Source organism: Telmatherina bonti, assembly GCF_933228915.1.
Source record: "Telmatherina bonti genome assembly, chromosome: 22".
Taxonomy (NCBI): Eukaryota; Metazoa; Chordata; class Actinopteri; order Atheriniformes; family Telmatherinidae; genus Telmatherina; species Telmatherina bonti.
Window position 1 is genome coordinate 17,363,988 of NC_136631.1, and position 18,099 is coordinate 17,382,086.

General features: G+C 38.3%; 1 protein-coding gene across 5 annotated transcripts in view; it reads right to left on the reverse strand.

Moving 5' to 3' along the window:
• The window catches only part of eml1 (EMAP like 1), a 49,772-nt gene that overhangs the window by 9,484 nt on the left and 22,189 nt on the right, over positions 1-18,099 (reverse strand). For 3 of the 5 annotated variants that reach the window (XM_079261947.1, XM_079261945.1, XM_079261943.1), the window contains exons 2-7: positions 10,637-10,819; positions 10,325-10,378; positions 8,128-8,266; positions 5,230-5,361; positions 5,017-5,045; positions 2,624-2,650 (exon numbers count right to left, since the gene is read on the reverse strand). In XM_079261947.1, the coding sequence (XP_079118073.1) occupies positions 2,624-2,650; positions 5,017-5,045; positions 5,230-5,361; positions 8,128-8,266; positions 10,325-10,378; positions 10,637-10,819 (564 nt within the window). The remainder of the gene's footprint in view (positions 1-2,623; positions 2,651-5,016; positions 5,046-5,229; positions 5,362-8,127; positions 8,267-10,324; positions 10,379-10,636; positions 10,820-18,099) is intronic. The other 2 variants (XM_079261946.1, XM_079261944.1) reach the window with 1 other exon arrangement.

The window sequence follows — 18,099 nt, forward strand, 5'->3', positions numbered from 1 at the left end:
TCAGCTCACAGCAGTGATTAACCAACAAGAAATGCAGACACAAGCAAAGCAATGAAAAAAAAAAACAGATTAAAGCTTAGAAAAGAAAAGAATAAGAACTTTTCATAATTTAAAAATGCATTATTATTTTAAAATAAACCATGCAGAGAACATCAAGAGAAACAGAAAAAAAAGACACACTGAACATTTATGCTTGCAAATCTCATTAGGAGGGACTATTAGCTTAAATAGATTTATAAATGAAGTTGAGGGTTTGTTTTAGTTTTTTTTTTTTAATTATCTTTCATAAAGTAATTCTACTGTTTATTTATAGCTTTGACGGGAACACAAGTGTATAGCAACTCATTGTGCTCTTGTTTACAGCAGACATCTCATATAAAACCACAAATTTAGCTCTACAGTTTGACAACAATAAAATAATCTTTAATTAAGTTATTGTTCCTTTAATACTGTCTTATTCCTTATAAGCTAATAACAAATCTGAAAATACTGGCTGGGTGATTTAATGGGGCTGCGGTAGCAGGGAGGCTCAAGAGGAGACAGACAGCCGGACTTCCTCAGCTGAAGGCTACAACTTGGGGCCTTTCTGACCGATGACACCTTGACGTCACCGCCTTTTCTGGCTGTGCTGGTTTTGATATTTTTTGAGGTTGGTTGCGAGTTGGTGGCTGAACTGGCCCTCACAGCCGAAGCCATGGGGCCCCTGCTCTTCCCCGTCCATTTGGTTGAGCGGCTGAGGTAAATCTGGACTGTGACTATGATGCAGTCAGGGAAAAGAGCAGAGGAGGCGATGATGGAGAGGGTGAGTGATGGAGATTGTCAGGGCCAAATGGATGTGAGGGGCAAACAGGGACAAGCAGGATTGGGTGGTGCACAGGGTGGAGGAGGTTGGTAGAAGTTAGAATAAAGTAGGTTTTTTTTTTAGACATTTAATAAAAGAATCATTAAAGCAGCAGGACACAAACCATAATAAGGCAACTAGGGAAAGTACTAATACAAACCACATTCTTTTTGCTTGGTGCAAATAAAACTGGGATATTATAATAACAGAGCCATGTTTGGAGTAAGTGAATGAAATCGAAAAAGTTTAGTCATTAGTGGTTCCAAAAAATGGGATCAAAACTTGAGTAAAAAGTTGCAAGATAATGAAAACAGCAAGGTTGTACCTATTAGTATCTTGTGAATTTTCTTTATTGGGAACATTTTACTTACCTAATGGCTTCATAATGATAAAGGAAAAAGTAACTCTTCAATATGGGTTGCAACTCACTGTATTGGAACTAATGGCTAAAGTAACGTCGGCAAAATGATCTATTCAGCCAGAGAACGAATTCACTTTAACCTTTCAAGATATTAGATTTTACTTTAATAAATAACTTAAGAAAGCACAGCTGTGATAAAATAGTTTACCACTCAGGGGTCACGTTGCTAGCATGAATTTCTCCCAGTAAGAAAACAGTGTGGGATATATCACATGATAACTGAAGATAACTGATAATGGTCCACTTAGTCAGGATGTTTGCTATGGAAACAAAGAGATAAACCTGGGTAGTAACTTGAATAGCGCTTATCTTTTAAGGAAATGGTTTTCCATGTAAAAAGCCCAATTTAACCATGTTCTGCATATAACAGAACATTTTTTATCTGATACTTCTCTGATTTAGATGAATTCTCAGAAGAATTACAGAAAGGAAGAGAGATAATAAAAAAAACTGTTCTTAGAGTAAAATATCTCCAAACCTGTAAAAAGTCACTGGTCTGAAATGTGACAAACCACTGGTTTAGGAGCTTTGAGACAATGTTCAAATTGTCTTAGGTGAAGTGTGTTTTAAGGATTGAATCCTTCTGCAACACGACTGGGTAAACATTAGTATGTTTGAGGAGTCTATCTTTCTTGGCACCTTTGCAAATACTTTACCCAAAGAAACTACATACAAACAAATGACAATTTAGACTGTGTGGAAAAAAAGACTACAAGCTCAAAAAGTCAACAGCTTTTTATAAAAACGCCTGCATGAAAAGAGAGACTGAATGTGTTTGTAATGCAAATACTCATTCTAAAGAGAGGGACATAAGAGCAGTGGCTAATCTACTGCAAGGATTTAAAGAGCTTGCAGAAAACCTCAAAGCAACTGTGACGTAACAATTGTCAAACATCTTTGTGTTGTTACTATGGTGACAAAAATAGCAGCCTCTGAGCAAAAGTGAGCTGTGAGCAAACAGACAGTGTGGCGAAGCAGCAGCAGCTTCATCTGCAGATGTACAAAACATGAACTGCCAACACTGCGATGACACTTCGATGCAGCACTCAGTGGAGATTAGGTGGGACGTTTGTGCTTCAATTAATTCACCTCAAAACATGTAAGGGGAAAAGCAACTTTCACACACAATTTATCACCCCACTCCTGCCCCCTGTCTGGACAGCTCTCTGTCAACTGTCTGGACAGTTTGAAAAAATACATGTTTTAAAATCTCAATGACTCAAAGCAAAAGTCTGGATTTTACTGAACAAAACAAACTCAAGCAGAGGTGAAATGTCTTAAAAAATCAGAGCAAATGAATTGCATTGTCCAGAGAGCTGTGGAGGCTGGGGGACACTAGGGGAACAAGGGACCTGGCCTACCTTTGCAGTGGGTCACACGTCGCATCCCTTGTAAAGGTCATAGAGAGACACACAAGCACCAGGTGAGTGGTGGCAAAACTTTCTCACCTCCTGGTCTGTCCTAATGTGAGTTTACTTCCTGTTTGCTGGTGTTAGTGAAGAGCATTGTTTGTCCATGGTGTTCTTAATGAACCAGACTGCTCTCTTGGGAACCTTTAAACCAGTTAGCACCCCCCAACCAGTTAGCACCCATCCCCGGCCAACGATTAAATAAATCTAACTAATTATTTTCTTATATCTAACTTAAGGTTGCTTAAAACCAGAAATGAAACATTTGGCTTGCAGCCTCTTACCATGTTGCAGATGAGCATGACTTTGGCATTTAACAGTCAGCTCATAATAAGTCATTTATTTCTGTTTGAACTTTTTCACCTTCCATAGCACGGTACAGTAGGATCCTCAGACTTTCCTCAAAAAATGTGTTAACATGCATCATTTTAATGTTTCATATGCACACAAAAGGATGTGGGCTGTGCTGAATCTACAACAATATTGCTGAAGATGCAAAATGTCATTTATTTATTTTACTGTACTAAAAGAGGTTAAGGTTGTCTCAGACTATTTGGTGTCAAACAGAATAGTGTTGGGCCAGGTGTGTGAAACAAACGTGAAAAAGAGAAATACAGAAATTCTTTTTCCAGAAAAACTCAATAGCTTGTTGGTGATGGAGGTTCTGGTCAATTCTCATGTCATATGTAGACAGACAGAGTTGTTCAGATCAGCCTTGCGTGATTCTAAAAACAATATATACTACAGTATTTGGCTTATTTTATGTGTGTGTGTTTTTTTAAAATAAAATGCTTTGACAAAAACACATTAACCTTTTGAAAAAAAGAAGTTTGGAATAAGCCGAGTTTACTTGCTAATACTATCTGAAGGAATTGTATTCATTATCTTTACTCTGTTTATTTGTATTTACTCGTTTGTATTATTGTATTAATCAGTTTCTCCTTATGCATGTGGTATATGTGTTTGTGGACTTAATATGAATTTCTCTTCACAGTGAAGGTGGAAAACTCCTGAAGAGCACAACCTGAGATATGCCGTACCGGAAATTCTTTTTTAAATTTTAATATTAATAAAGATTAATATTATTATATTAATTAAGAAATAATTAAGATTAATAAAAACTTCTACTTCAGCTCAACCTGCTCCGCTCCCTTCTACGTGAAGGCTGTGAAATTCCTGTAATACAGTGTCCTTTGCTCTATTACCCACCTCTATCTGTCCTCCCTTTCTACTCCCTTTTACCCCGTGCTTCCTTCTAGCCTTTGCTCTTAGGCAAACCATCTGCAGGTATGGAGAGAGTTAAGGGAGGGAGGACCGCAGATCAACCGACATAAAAGGGTTCAAGGGAGATGTAGTCAGGGTTCAGACTTCAGACTGCCTGTGCTGACCCACTTCTGTCTGGCAACATGGAGAGGAACACTGAACCAAGATCTGTATTTGTATTTTTCTCAACCTGTAATAAATATTTTAACTGATAAGTGAGTGTGTGTTAACTTAATTTCCAATGCAAAAGATCTTGCTGAGAAATTTCTAAACATATCCCACTGACATGTGGGATGACCAATTAACATGACCAAAACAAGTGTTTTGGTCATGTTAATTCTCAGCATCTGTTTTCAAGTCTCAGGTATAATTTCAAAACCACACATTGTTAAAAAGCAGTTGAATGTCTAAAGTGGATGGATTAAATTGTTTAATTTATTAAAAAGCTCAAAAGCTGCCACATAATATCTCTGTACAGTTACAATAGCTAACCCAAACATATACATTAAGAGTTTGCTTCTGGTCAAACTCAGAAACAAAAGCTTGAAATTAATTATTCACATAAAATGTCAGATCAATTGAAAAGTATGTTTCTATTGTGAATTTTTTCAACGCAAGCAGTGAGGCAATTTTTTTTTACCACCTCATTAACTGTCCCTCAGTTAAATGTCAATTAAAAACCTTTCCAACATTCAAAAAAGGTTAAACAATACAGAAAAGCTATCAGGGAGAAAGGTGGATGGAAATTTGAATGTGAGGATGTAATGATAAATGAAGCTTCATGTGGGAATGAAACATGGGAAGAATGAACGTTTAACATTGACATTTAAGTCTATTTAATCAGCTCTGAGTGGTCCTCTGTGTGGAGAAAACAGGCATTGACTCAAATCATGATTTGCAATAGGTTTTTTGAGGGGAAAAAAACCCAAAAGCCCTTTAATTATTTTTAATCAAGAATCATAAAACTGAACTAAGCTCTGACACAGAGAACTACTGAGCATCTGCTGTGTAATGGCTCTTAATAGGCTGTAACACAGCAGGATAACACTAAGTTATCAGGCTGAAGAGTTGTGAATTCTTACCTGCATTGAACACGGGATCCCTCTGTTTGCTGCAAAGTAAATGAGTAGACACACAGCTGTCAATCAGATTTCCAAGGCCAGACATGCCGTCTCTTCTTTTTTGTTTGAAAGATATTCAGTAGAAAAGTTCCATGTTTCCTGCCCTGCTGGGGTAGAAAATCTAACAAACAGCCTCCTATATGGGAAACCTCATTCACACGAATTCTGTGTTACCTGTCACTTCTTTTGCCACTGGAGTTGCTGCCTGTGGACCCAGCGCGGGTTCGATTGCCCTTGGAGTCACCTGAATCCTTCCGAGTAAGGGTTCCCACGTGTTCGTTTGAGTTGGCTCTCCTCACAGTGCTGCTGTGAATAGACAGATACAATAAAAGGAGAGAAGTAATCACCTGATGACATTTTCTGTCAACAGCCAATGGTAACACTTTTATTAAAAAGACATGTTTGTTATTTTTCATCTTAGGCCTTTAACTGGTTGAAAGCATCCCAAAGCCTTACCTAACAGCAGAATTCTTAGTAATTTGATTATTTGGATAAATATAAATGAATTAATTATGTAAAATGTCAATTATCATTGTTACTTTTTATTTTCCATCTGAACTGTTAGATGCATAGGCGTAAAATTATACACAAGTAACTAACATGTTCCTGAAGGCTCAGTCAATTGCAACTGCAACACAGTTAAGACACTATATAAAATAATTAAATGAATGTAGACCCAATTAAATTTTATTGGAAATGTGCAGGACACATATTGTTTATCATTTTCTAAAAGAATTGCTATTTTCAAAAAGAAATATTTACAATATTTATTCATAATACAATATTTTATCATGTGCTGTTTGTAAAAATGGACTCGGCTACTGTGATATCACCCACTGGTTTGTAAACTGCTGTTTTTTAACTTAAACCCAACATAATATTAATCACTACCTGGATTTTTCAACACTGCATTCCACACTGTAATGGGCCTGACTGGAAACCTGCATACACTCATTAAGTCGTTAAGCATAAGCTAGTGATGCTTTATAACCTATTACGCTCTAAATTGGATAAATATACTAAATTAACATCTCTTTGAACTCATAGCTCATAACATTTGCTACTAAGGTCATAATCTCTTGAACAAAATGTTTATTGACGTAATAAATCAAGTCAGTAGTGAGAACATTGTCTTATAAGCTTCTATTGAATTGAATTTCTCTGGTCAGCCACTACCAGCCATGAAAGCAAGTTTAAGGCATTTTGGCGAGGGGAAATTGTCATCAAAATTCTGGAGAAAAATGGCTCCTGCCTTATCAGAGAGGGCAGTTTTTAGGCCTTGAGTTTGCTGTTTGAAGGAGATCTTGGAGAACCTGGTCAAGATGTAGCCTGTCAGACCTGTAGTTCCCCCCCAGAGATTTATTAAACATGTGAAAGGAGGACAACAAGATAAATTGGGCCTGCTTGGCAGAGCTGCAACACTGCAACTCAAAGTGACAAAATACACAAAATAAGAATTAAGTAGAATTTCTGGCTAGTTGGGGAGGATTGATATTTCCTCAGTCAAATTGTCTTCTATGTTAAACTTGGTGAAAAAATATAATTTGTATGGGAGAAGTTACCCTGCCATGTTTCTTCCACCAGCTATCGTCTCACAAATACAAAAATGTGTTGTTTCCTCAGTTTTCAAATGTGTTTGCTCCACTGTGGTGATGACAACTGCAGCATCAGTACAGATCTGCATATTGGTGGTGCAGACAGCCTGCCTTTTCACAACAAAGGAAAAGCTCCATCAGCAAGCTGATGACCAGTAGGCCCGCCAGTCATCTAATCCACCCTATGGGAGAAAAGTCTATTCAAGTCCTGAAATGGGCTGGTGGTTGTTATCCCTTCTGGACAGCCTGCATTTGTTTGTTCTCGAAAGAACAGCACAAGAGAGAGAAACGACTGTTTGCTGTGTTGTCCCATGAGGAGTCATACGGTAGTAATTGGTCCACTGGGTATTAGAGGCTGTTGTGTGTATGCTGAAACTAATGGGGCTCCGATCAAGCTGTAGGTTGGACTAATAAACAGATAGCGAACAACACAGACATCACACAGATGTGAGTGTTAATGATGAGAAGAGTAGTTCAAAGAAATTTTTAAAAACACAACAATTGTGCAATTTACTGATCAGCTAAATAACTGAAGATGAGGTTTAGCAAGTGTTTAGATCCAGCGATGATGTTACATACAGACCAGAGACATACAGTAACTACTCTCACCTGAAAGGTAGGTAGAGAAGTCTGGCAGAAAGAGACAGAAATAACAAACTGGACATCACATCACATTGTAGACAAAACACTAAGAGGATACAACATCATGGATGGATTGATTTAAAAAGACAATGGAAAGGAGCAGATATGCAAGACAGGATAGACTGGACAGACATAACAAAGTGCACAGGGATAAACAGTGGACACGACACATGACTAACTCACTCAGATTTCTTCTTCCGTTATACCACTATATTAGTGCACTGGCAAATTTATGTAAGAAGAGTTTGGATTGTTATTTATTATCAAAATGCTGCTAAAATGATACTTTTCTCCATTAATTCTCAGGGTCAAAAGTCTCACAAAAATTATGTCCCCAAATAACAAATAGAGAGTTGCATCAGTTTAGACTGGAGCATGTCCCAGCTGTCTGCAGAGCCTCATCTGATTATGGTAATGTCACCCAGAAAGGGTATTGTACTCCTGGCATACAAGATTAATAACATGGGTTCCACATTCATGTATAAACACACATATGGTCATGAGAATGCAGCGTATTTGGGGATCAGTCCTGTTAAATGTCAAATAGCTTTGGCCGATAAAACCGCCGCAAATGTTATGGCTGAAATAGCTCAGACAGACAGGAGTAAAAACACACCTCCAGACTAATTCAGTGCCTGATGGGAACAAAGATAAACAAAACTCTTGCTGATTGAACTACACACTTCCAACAGTAAAAAAGATGCTGGTGAGATCCTTTACAGCACCACAAAATCTGCTGAGTTCATCCAAACGTATCTTAAAAATGTCTCCTTATAGTAAAATTAAATTGGGAAATAACACCATGTTTTCAGCTTGCTTGGTTGATATTCCTCACCTCTTGTTGGCTGCTGTGCTGGTGTCCTTTCTGGATCCAGATCCAGATGGGGAGGGCAGAGTTCCACTGCCTTTCTTTGGTAGGATGGTCCCGTTGTTTACACTGGGCCGTAATGGCAAAGTAGCAATCATTGGCCTGGCTGAAAGATACAGAAAAACAGTGGGGTTGGCATCAGTGCTGGTTGCAGTGAGTGATACACACAGTGGCGTTTGGATAGACTGTGTTTTATTACAGTAAGAAATATGGTACTGTAGCATCAAAGGATGAGAGATCCATGAACAGGTTTATTTTCACCAGTTTATGATTGTTTTATGTTTGTTTTATGTATCACTGAGTACTAGGAGTACATATATTTCAAATATAAGGCTTGTGATGTTTATGTTAAATATCCCACTGAAGACACTGCTGCTGAACAACTTCATGTCTGGGTTGTAGTCCAGGCTGCTACATTATCATGTGACATATTTGCATAATGTCTGCATTATGGCTGACATGCAGCAAATGGTGAAGGGATTAGTAGCTAGCTCTAAGTCTGACAATTTTGACAAACCAGAAGACCAATTAGCAACAACTGCCTTTCAGCTGGGCTGCCTTAAAAAGGCAGGAGTGCAGTAAGTGTGTATAGTATATGAGAATATAGTTTGCTGCAATGACAAAGTCAACAACTTTTACAGCTATGTGGGACAGATCAGTGTTCTCCGCCCACTTTAATGGCACTATATTTATAATAATATGAATAAATATTTCAAATAAAAGATAAAGTTAGGAGTTGTACATTATCCAACAAAATACAATATTCTGGCTTCTTCTTATTGTTAAAGCCCTAAAGAGAATGCCACCTTTATGGCATTCATGTAGAGATTTGCAAAAGTTCCACAGTGCAAAATAAAATGAAAAAAAAAAACAGATTGTTTATCTCATTCACTTATTGTTTCATTAGTCTTTTTCAAAGATCGTTTACTATTGAGATGCTATATGATAAAAACAGAGAATGGTGAGATGACACAAAAAAATTCATGCATGCCCATTACAAAACACACGTCAGTCCACCAAGCACAGAATAACAAATTCAAGCTGCAGCTTTATCTGCAGCCATACATATTTAATAGACAGCTGTTTGATCCAGGAGAGATACATTCACACAGACACACATATGCATGCACACTCAGGTGTGTGGACTGACTTTCTGTGTTTCCTCTCATGTAGATGTTACAAAGCTAGGACACACTTAAGTCTGTAATTTGGTTAGCATGTTAATGACATATATGTTCTTCTCTGTGTGTTCATGATTTAGCATGTATGCTTGTGTTAAGCTTTTCAATGCTTCAGTACAGGGAGCCTGTCACCTGGCTCCCTGCAGCTGCAGTGAAGAAGGCTGGCTAAGAGGAAGCAGCTCAGGGTCTGAGTCATCCTCCCAAATCGAAGTGAAACTCCATCCATCCGCAGTTACACCAGAGACTGGAAGCTGGCAGAAGCTCAGTCTTTATCCACCTCTGCTTCAGCACTTAAATGGATATTCAAGATTGTAAAACTCATGAAAACAAGTTGATTTCAGATGCATCTTACTCTAAAGTAAAGTTACTCTTTGAGGGAGAAATTTTAACAAATATTCGTGCTGATTTGTTGCAAAAAAGAGGCACAAAAAAATGAAAAAGCCATCTTTGATCCCTGTCTGCTACTTGGTGCTTTACTGTTACAATGTGTCCTTTTCTTTTAACTTAAATAGGTCATTCATTTCTCCAAGTTTCCAAAAAAAATAGATTTATATCAGACAAAAGGAGCATACATGAGAGGGGCCACAAAGTGCCACAAAATGAGAGGATTTCACTTGTGAGAAAATTGAATGTTAATTGTAAAACTAAATGGAATAAGTTAATTCTGCTTATTCATTTTCTTACATTTAGACGAGCAGATCAGGTTCAGTGTAAAACTACAACCTGCAGCTGGTTAGTTTAGCTTCGAACAAACACTAGACATAAAGTGAAACAGCAAGTATAAATCTTAAAATGCTAAAAGCCCCTAAACTGTTATGTTGACACAATTTCTTACATACACACCTTCAAACTCGTATCATTGTGGTATTTGCACTACTGAAAGTAACTGTGCATGTCTGGATATACTTGCAGAGCAGGCAGTGACTGAAACGTGAACATGTACACACCAGGCCTGGTAAGTGCAGACAGACTACATAGCCTACCTGGCTTTCCAACACTGCTGTCTGCAGAAGGAGATTTTCTCATCATAGCAGGGTCTATACATGTAACGCATGACGCATTTAACAACACACCACAGTCCAGGAGAAGAAAGGACAGGAGGTAGAAGACATTAACAACTAGTCAGTAGGAGGAAGGAGGTGGAATTCGATTGAGAAATCATCATCAGAGATATAACAAAGTGAAAAATGGAGAGACCAAAAAGTTGTGGGCAAGTTTGTGTGTTGCATTTTGAAAGTAAAACTAGAGACCCTGTTAGCTCTGTTGATAAATAAAGTCTATGCGGTATATGTTACCTTTGGTGGGACCTCTGCGGGACCCCATGGCCTGTTGCTCTTCAGAGAGGTTAAGCCTGCGGACCACGTCAGCTAGAGCAGACTTGAGCAGCTGAATCTCATCCTCCTGCATTTGGACCCTCTGCTCCAGAGAGGCAATGCGGTCAGTCACCTCCATGCTGCTGGCTGCTGATGCACTGTCATCTGAGGAGGCAGGCAGAGACAATGTCAGCAAGCAAATGACTTAAGTACAGAGTATAGTGATTTGTTACAGAGATGATGATATGAGTTAGTTAATGTTCATCTGTGTCTTCACAGATCATTATTTTGATTGACAGAAGAACGAGCTACATAAGAAAAACTAAGCACCGATGGGACACAAGCAGATCTTTTCAGATCCCGAGCTCATGTTTATAAATTTTTTCCCAGGGAAGCATTTGTCCTGAACGATTCAGAGCTGACTACTTTTCCATCAACAGAGCCTGTTTTTAATGTCTGTTTAATGTCTCTCATCTAACTTAACACATAATTATTATGTCTCCACCTGACACCCAGATATAGGCCAAGCCCCTGCCACCAGGGCCCACTTCATTAAAGATAACACACACACATTTGTGCAGGGTCTCCCCCATTAATACTTTGATGTCACAGTGGTTTGATGAAATATTAATGTAAATCACTGCTGTGTTTTCCCAGTAGATTTGCAATAAAAGTCTGATGCATTATGCATAAGAAAGCAGGCTTCGGCTGATTAGGCAGATCTGCAGTGTGTGTTTCTATTCAGAATCTGTGTTAGATCTGTCTGACAAAATAATACAACTCTTAAAAAAAAAAAAAAAAAAAAAAAGCTCTTGACCTCAGTACACAATGTTGTCAAACAATCAAGTCCAACAGTTTCTGATTTATGACAAAAAGCTGAAAGCAAAGTGACGTGATGGGCCCCAGGGTAAATGATAAACAAAAGCTTCTCAGATGATTTATTACATGTCTGACTGAAGGACGGAAGACTCTCCCCTTGAAGATAAATGGATTATGTCCCAGACATTAAAACAGAAGACCATATACATGTCCATGTCCTAATTATTATTATCATTTATAAATTTAGGTCATGATGTTCACATCATTACAGAAATAATTCAACATCAGTGTGTGTGACTGTAAGCTTGTAAACATTATCCTGCTTACTTTGCACAAAACATATTCTAATACAATAGAAACATCTATTGCAATTCAATTGGCAAAAATATCAAAAAAGTAATTTCACAAATTTGTTTATGTGAGAAAAAATACTGTTAGTGAGCAGAATCAATCAAATGTTTTCTGGTTATGAACTGGTTAAGACAGGATGGTAAACTGGTACAGTAAGTAGGTGGCACATTAAAAATGTGAATACATAAAGACTGAACCAAGTAATTACTATGTACACAAATACTAATACTAATAGCATTTTTCTCTAACTAAAATGCCAAAAGCTTTTTTCCCCTCCACTTTAAACTATCAAAAAGGGGTCAGTATCTTTCTAAATGATCTTTCTAAATGACGCCTTTTAGGGCAATGCAACTATTTGATGAGTATTTTAGTAAAAATGAAAAAATATCCACCTTTTTAAATTGAAAATGAATCACAAATGACAGTAAAGTTTGGCTCCTCTATAGATATATGTGAATGAATGCAAATCACTACTCTTGCTCTTAAATAGTTAGGTCTGAACCAAAATAACACTGTCGAAACATCAGACACTTATAGAGTTAGAAAACACTTGCTGATTGTAGTTAGACTTCCAGGTTTAGGAGATGCGACGGGCTTTTATATAATAACAAAACTTCTGCTGCATCTGATCTGTATATCCAATCTAAAAACAAATGAATACTCTTTCACCTGCCCACTAAGAAAGAATCCAATAATGAAAACACCCGACCGGAGCCATGCCATCAAATGAAAACTGATGGCATGGCACACTGTTGGTGTTGCATTACACCAACAGAAGAAACACATCCTATAGACTCACCTGCAAATGTATTTTCAAAGACTTTACAACACCTTTTTAACGCACAATGGAAATCTCACTCCATCACAACACACAAAGCCAAAGCCTTTTCAACAAATACACTTAATAACTGTCTGCTCACCCGAGATGTTTTCTTTGATGGAGTCCTTGTTGATCTTTACATGTATGTCTCAGTGTGAATTTCCTGATATAAAGCTTCTATTATCTGTTCAGCATGTGTTGTGGGTCTGTTCCCAACACTTGCACAATGAGAGCATGATACCATCAGTGGTTGAACTACAATGACTGGCTGTCACTGCTGTGATTCCCTGGCTCTGTGTTAACGTTTTCTCTCTGTCACCGTCCTTGCTGCACCATCTGAGGCAAGTTAACGACCAATAACGCAGTCATAGTGACATCCAATACAGAGAACCAACAAAAGAGTCAAAGAGAATCACAGAATGTGAGAAAGTTTGTGTTCCTGTAGAGGAGCGGGAGTGGCACGGCTGAAGCCACAGCACACCCCTTCACACATTCTGTATCTGCATGTTTTGTCTTGATGGGATGGCACCATTTGGGACTCAGGTTATATGCTTTCTGCACAGACATTCCAGTATCAGTGAGATGTCCATTTCATTTGACAACAAATTCTTTACCACCTGGAGTCTGTGTTATCAGTGGGCTTAATGCATCGCTGAAAAAGCAAATTGAGTCATCCTGACAATTTCCACTGTGGCATTTATTCATTTATTTCTGTCACTCTTTCTCAGCTTCTGTATGACTTTTTCCTCTTCTTCCTTACTCCATTATCTGGTGAACATGTGGTGAAGCACACATTTGAGACAGGTCTTTCTGTTCAGCCTAATGCATTTGGACTTGCTGTTCCCTTTTACCTTCCTCAGGAAAGCAGCGTTATCCTGGTAGACACCTGCATGCACGTCCATCTCCTCACTCACAGAGACTGAATTATATACAAGAATAGAAAACCAGGAAAATTACAAGTTCATCCTCCAGTTTTAAAATAACCAACTCTGTCCATGCTTACATGTCCACCGTATCACTGAGCCCTTTATATACCTCGCAGCCATCAATATTGAGTGCTGGCACAAGCACACATGATTACTCCCTTCAACAATCTCATCAGTCACATGGATATAAAATATGTTAGTGGGGTAAAAAGGACAGAAATAATTCTCATAAATGCTTTTGATCAACACAGACGGAGCTCTGTCATATTCTGACAAGTGACCTCAAATATAAAATATCTGCTGCAGCCGTATTAAGTTATCTACTATTTAGTTGACTCAGTCATCCACTACAAAGAACATGTGAGGATATAAGAATACAAACAGATGCTAAAAGTATCAAATCACAGATGAAGTTAGTGATATTTCAGTGTTGACACCAGTCATGTCATGATGTGATATTCATCCACACTTAAACAATAACTCACTGACATACAGAGTGAATGATATCTCTTTTCCCTCTGCTCAGCAGCACAGAGGAAACAAACAATGAAGTTAAACTGACCAAATGGAAAGTTCAGCCATCAGGGTGAGCACCACTATGATGGGATATTTTGAAAATCCACAACCATGTTGAAAAAAGTCAACAGATCAAAGAACCAAAGAGTAGGAGGAAGCAGCCTGTCCACAACACTTTCACAACTATTCTTGTTTTTGTGGACAGAAAAAGCCCCGCTGATACCACTGCAGCTGATACATCTATTACTTGCTGGAGCAGCACCTTTCCAGCTGTTATTGCTTTCATGACATGACTGGACACAGCCAGGTGCTCCGGTGCTGCAGGTTGTACCTACAAGACGGCCATTTATCCAAAGACCAAAGAGTCACACTTATTAAGCATCCTGATTTTGGTCTGGACCTTATCCCAATCAAGTGGCACAAAGAAATAAAATTAGTAAGGATTTACAGACAGAAAAAAATACATATGAAGAAATAAACACAGACAGAGTTCACTAAAGTGAACCTTATTGAATAGAAACCATGCAAAGCCACCGTTACCACAAATGGATCACAATCACAATGATTGTGATCATTTTGCATCACAAGAGTTTCCACTTACATGTTAAAAAACAGAAATAAACTAAAGCAAATTACATATCTGCATGTTAAATGTATTAGTTTAACTTTCATTTTTAGCTGACGCAAACACCTAGGCATTTGCTGAGAGCGCTTTTTGGCATTTTAGCAAATGAGAATGAGAGGCAAGGTAACAGATTTACAGCAAAAAGGTGTTAGTGAAAGCTGCCATTACCACCAAGCTTTATAAAATCTGAGCTTTGAGCTAAATGCAAATGTCATTACATTTTTTTTTAAATTAAAAAATGTTTGGCTTTTCCGCAACTGCAGCATTTAACAAGTTAACATTTGCTAATTAACTTTAGAGGCAGAGCGAAGGTGAGAACAATGTGATTTTTATCTGCTTTTAGGTATTTGGTAAAGCACACGCAAAGTAAGTTTTGCAATGGAATATGAAAATACAAAGCTCTGTTGATCTCTGAAACAAACAAAACTGTCCACTATTTATTTTGTCTGAACCACTAAAGAAAAGAGAAATGCTACTCTCTGAAGACCAGACATTTACATGATAATGCAAAATTTTTAAAAAAATGTTCTTTTTTTTTTTTTAGACCAAATAAGTGAGAGACTGGAGAGAAAAAAGGGCTGAAGAAAGAAACTGAACAAAAAGAAAAAAATGCTTAAAATCTTATAAATCGTCCATGTCATGTTTTGCACATGTCCCACACTGACTAGTGTTTTAGCTTAATTATCAGGACAGATTAGGGAGACAGGTGCTGGTTTTACAAGCCGACTCTGATGGTTCTTGGTCGACTGGAGCTTAGGGGCTGTAAATAGCTGGATGGATCAGAGAGAGGGAAGTCCTCACACACAACCTCAGGAGAGATTAAAGAAAAGAAAACAGGCGGCACGTAGAGGGAGGTAGAAAAATAGGAACAAGGCTGGAAGCTTCTCGTGTCAAAACACCACTGAAAAATCACTAAGAACAAAGGAACAGAAGAAGAAGATTGGCGTGTGTGTTTGTGTGTGTGTGTGTGTGTGTTTAAGGGTCAGAAAAGGGTCAAAGAGGAGCTGATGAGAGGACAAGCAACCCCCACGAGAGATCCTACTGTCCTTGTGTGAACATGTTAAACCTTTCCGTCCTCCCATCAGCTATATCCTTCCTGGAGTCAAACATGGGTCAAAGAGAGACAGCTTCCCAACCGTGATGCTCCCACCCTCACTGTGGAAGCCATCATTTATAAGAACTGAACTGCTGGAGCAAAAAAACAAAAACAAAAAGAAACACTGTTTTTCTGGCAACTGCTACTTGTTTTTAGTGGACTTAGTGCATGGTCAAATAATGCAACAAACAGCATCAAAGAACAATGGAGGGGAAGGGACAGCCAAACAAGATGGGGGATTGTCTGCCCCCCTGCAGAGACAAAGTTGAGCAGAGATTAGCCTTTTTGACATCTTACTTTATGCTTAAGCATTACCAAAAAGACAGACTGCACAAATATACCCTTTGCTTACTTTATTCTGTCAGGGAAAAAAAGCTGTACATGTCTGCCTCTCGGTATAAAATCATGAAAACAGGCTACAAGTGGCTGTTAGCTGACAAACATGAGAAGCACAGTTCTTAAGTATCTGGTCTAACTTGGATAAAAATACAAATGCATAATGACAAATACAGCTTTCCAAGCTTAGTGAAATCTCTGCTATGAAAGCTGAGTAGTGACAGAGATACTGCAGGTCTACAGCAGTGCGACTGATGATGAGGACAAAGCATTTTAATAAGCACTCTAAAACGGTGCAGATAAGATGTTGATTTGTTCATTCAGAGTTGGGGTGTTGACTTAAGCTAATGCTCTATAGCAATAATTCTGCTTTCACAGAACTCAGAAATATATGTAATTTACCATGGTACCAATGGACCCCATATTGCAGCTCTATGGACAGATTTTAATGCAGTGCTTCGTGAAACTAAAGTTGATTCCTCTTTTCAGTTTACCTTCTTTAAAAAGGTAAAAAGAGCTAAACCTCTTCACTTCTGCAATGAATATCTCATTATTTCCAAATTATTTCCCTATTTTTCCTGATATTGCAACCTATAACACAAGACTAAATCAAAGAATGGAAATGAGATGGAGGAACTGGGATAAAGGAAACCACAAAGATGGCAATAGAGAGATAGGAAATAGAAAACAAAGTTAAAAAGACATGGCCTATTGTGGCAGAATCCCTCATTCTTAACTCTGGTACACAGTGTATATATACCATTATCTCAACACTCTGCAAAACAAAACACACACTCCTACACACATTCTTCCGTCAAATGGGAAGTGTTCACGGCGTGGCAGAGGGATTATACTGGATATGTGGAGCAGATCTTGCTGAATGCTAGTGATACATAAACTCAGGGGGTTTGGGTTTAGCAGCAGGCTGGATTTGTATTCTCTCTGTCTGTCGCTAACCTCTTTCAACTGTCTCTCTTTGTCTGCTGCTTTTTTGGGAAAGTGTTGTGAGATAGACTCTTGAAACAAGGCTTGAGATAAAACTAAAATTGAGAGGAAAATGTGGGAACTGGAAGATTACAGTTAAAGGCCTTGGCAGTAAAATGTTTAATTGTCTTTCTCCAGTATTTATTCTATTTTCCGTGCTGTTCTCTTGTCGCTCATCCAAGTGGAGATTAAGAAGCAGTCGACTGTTTAGGAGGAGGCATACATGGCACCTTATGTTAGTTGTTCCAGAGTTGTGAAAGTTTACTTCACTGAAAGATGAACCTGAACCACAAAAAAAGCTGTTTGCCAAGTGGTACAGATGACAGAATGGCTGAAAAATGGCACAGGCTCTTTGGTAATAAATTAACACTTAATTGAAGGTTTATTACCAGGCTTATGTAGACACCTGTGGAAATGACTAATAGCTTCAGGGCAGCGGTCTTTATATACTGCAGCACAAACAAATTTATCTAAAGACAATCCTCTCGAATGTCAGCACTGAGAGTGAGACTCATGCAATTCAAACTTGCACCGCAGCACCAACCTCTCTATTCTACTTTTAGAAGTTTTTTTCCCCTTTACAGTTACAGTAATCACACCTTCTTGGATTTTGATTGTCATTCATATATCAATCACTCTTCCTTAGTGTTGAACTTACTGGTTTTAAAATGTAACTTTCACATAGAGCGTGACAGATTATGAAAATTAGGAGATGCAACACCAGCCAAGAAGATACACTGGTGTGCCAGCTACTGTGATGTAATTTCTGGCGCAGAACAGAAGCTCAACTTGAAGAGACTGTAGACTGTGAGAAAATATTTAAGAAATTATTTTGCTTCTAGGGCATGGTGGTTAGCACTGTGGCCTCACAGCAAGAAGGTCACTGGTTCGATCCTTGGCTGGGGCAAGATTTGGTCAGTGGCCTTTCTGCGTGGAGTTTGCATGTTCTTCCCGTATAAGCGTGGGTTCTCT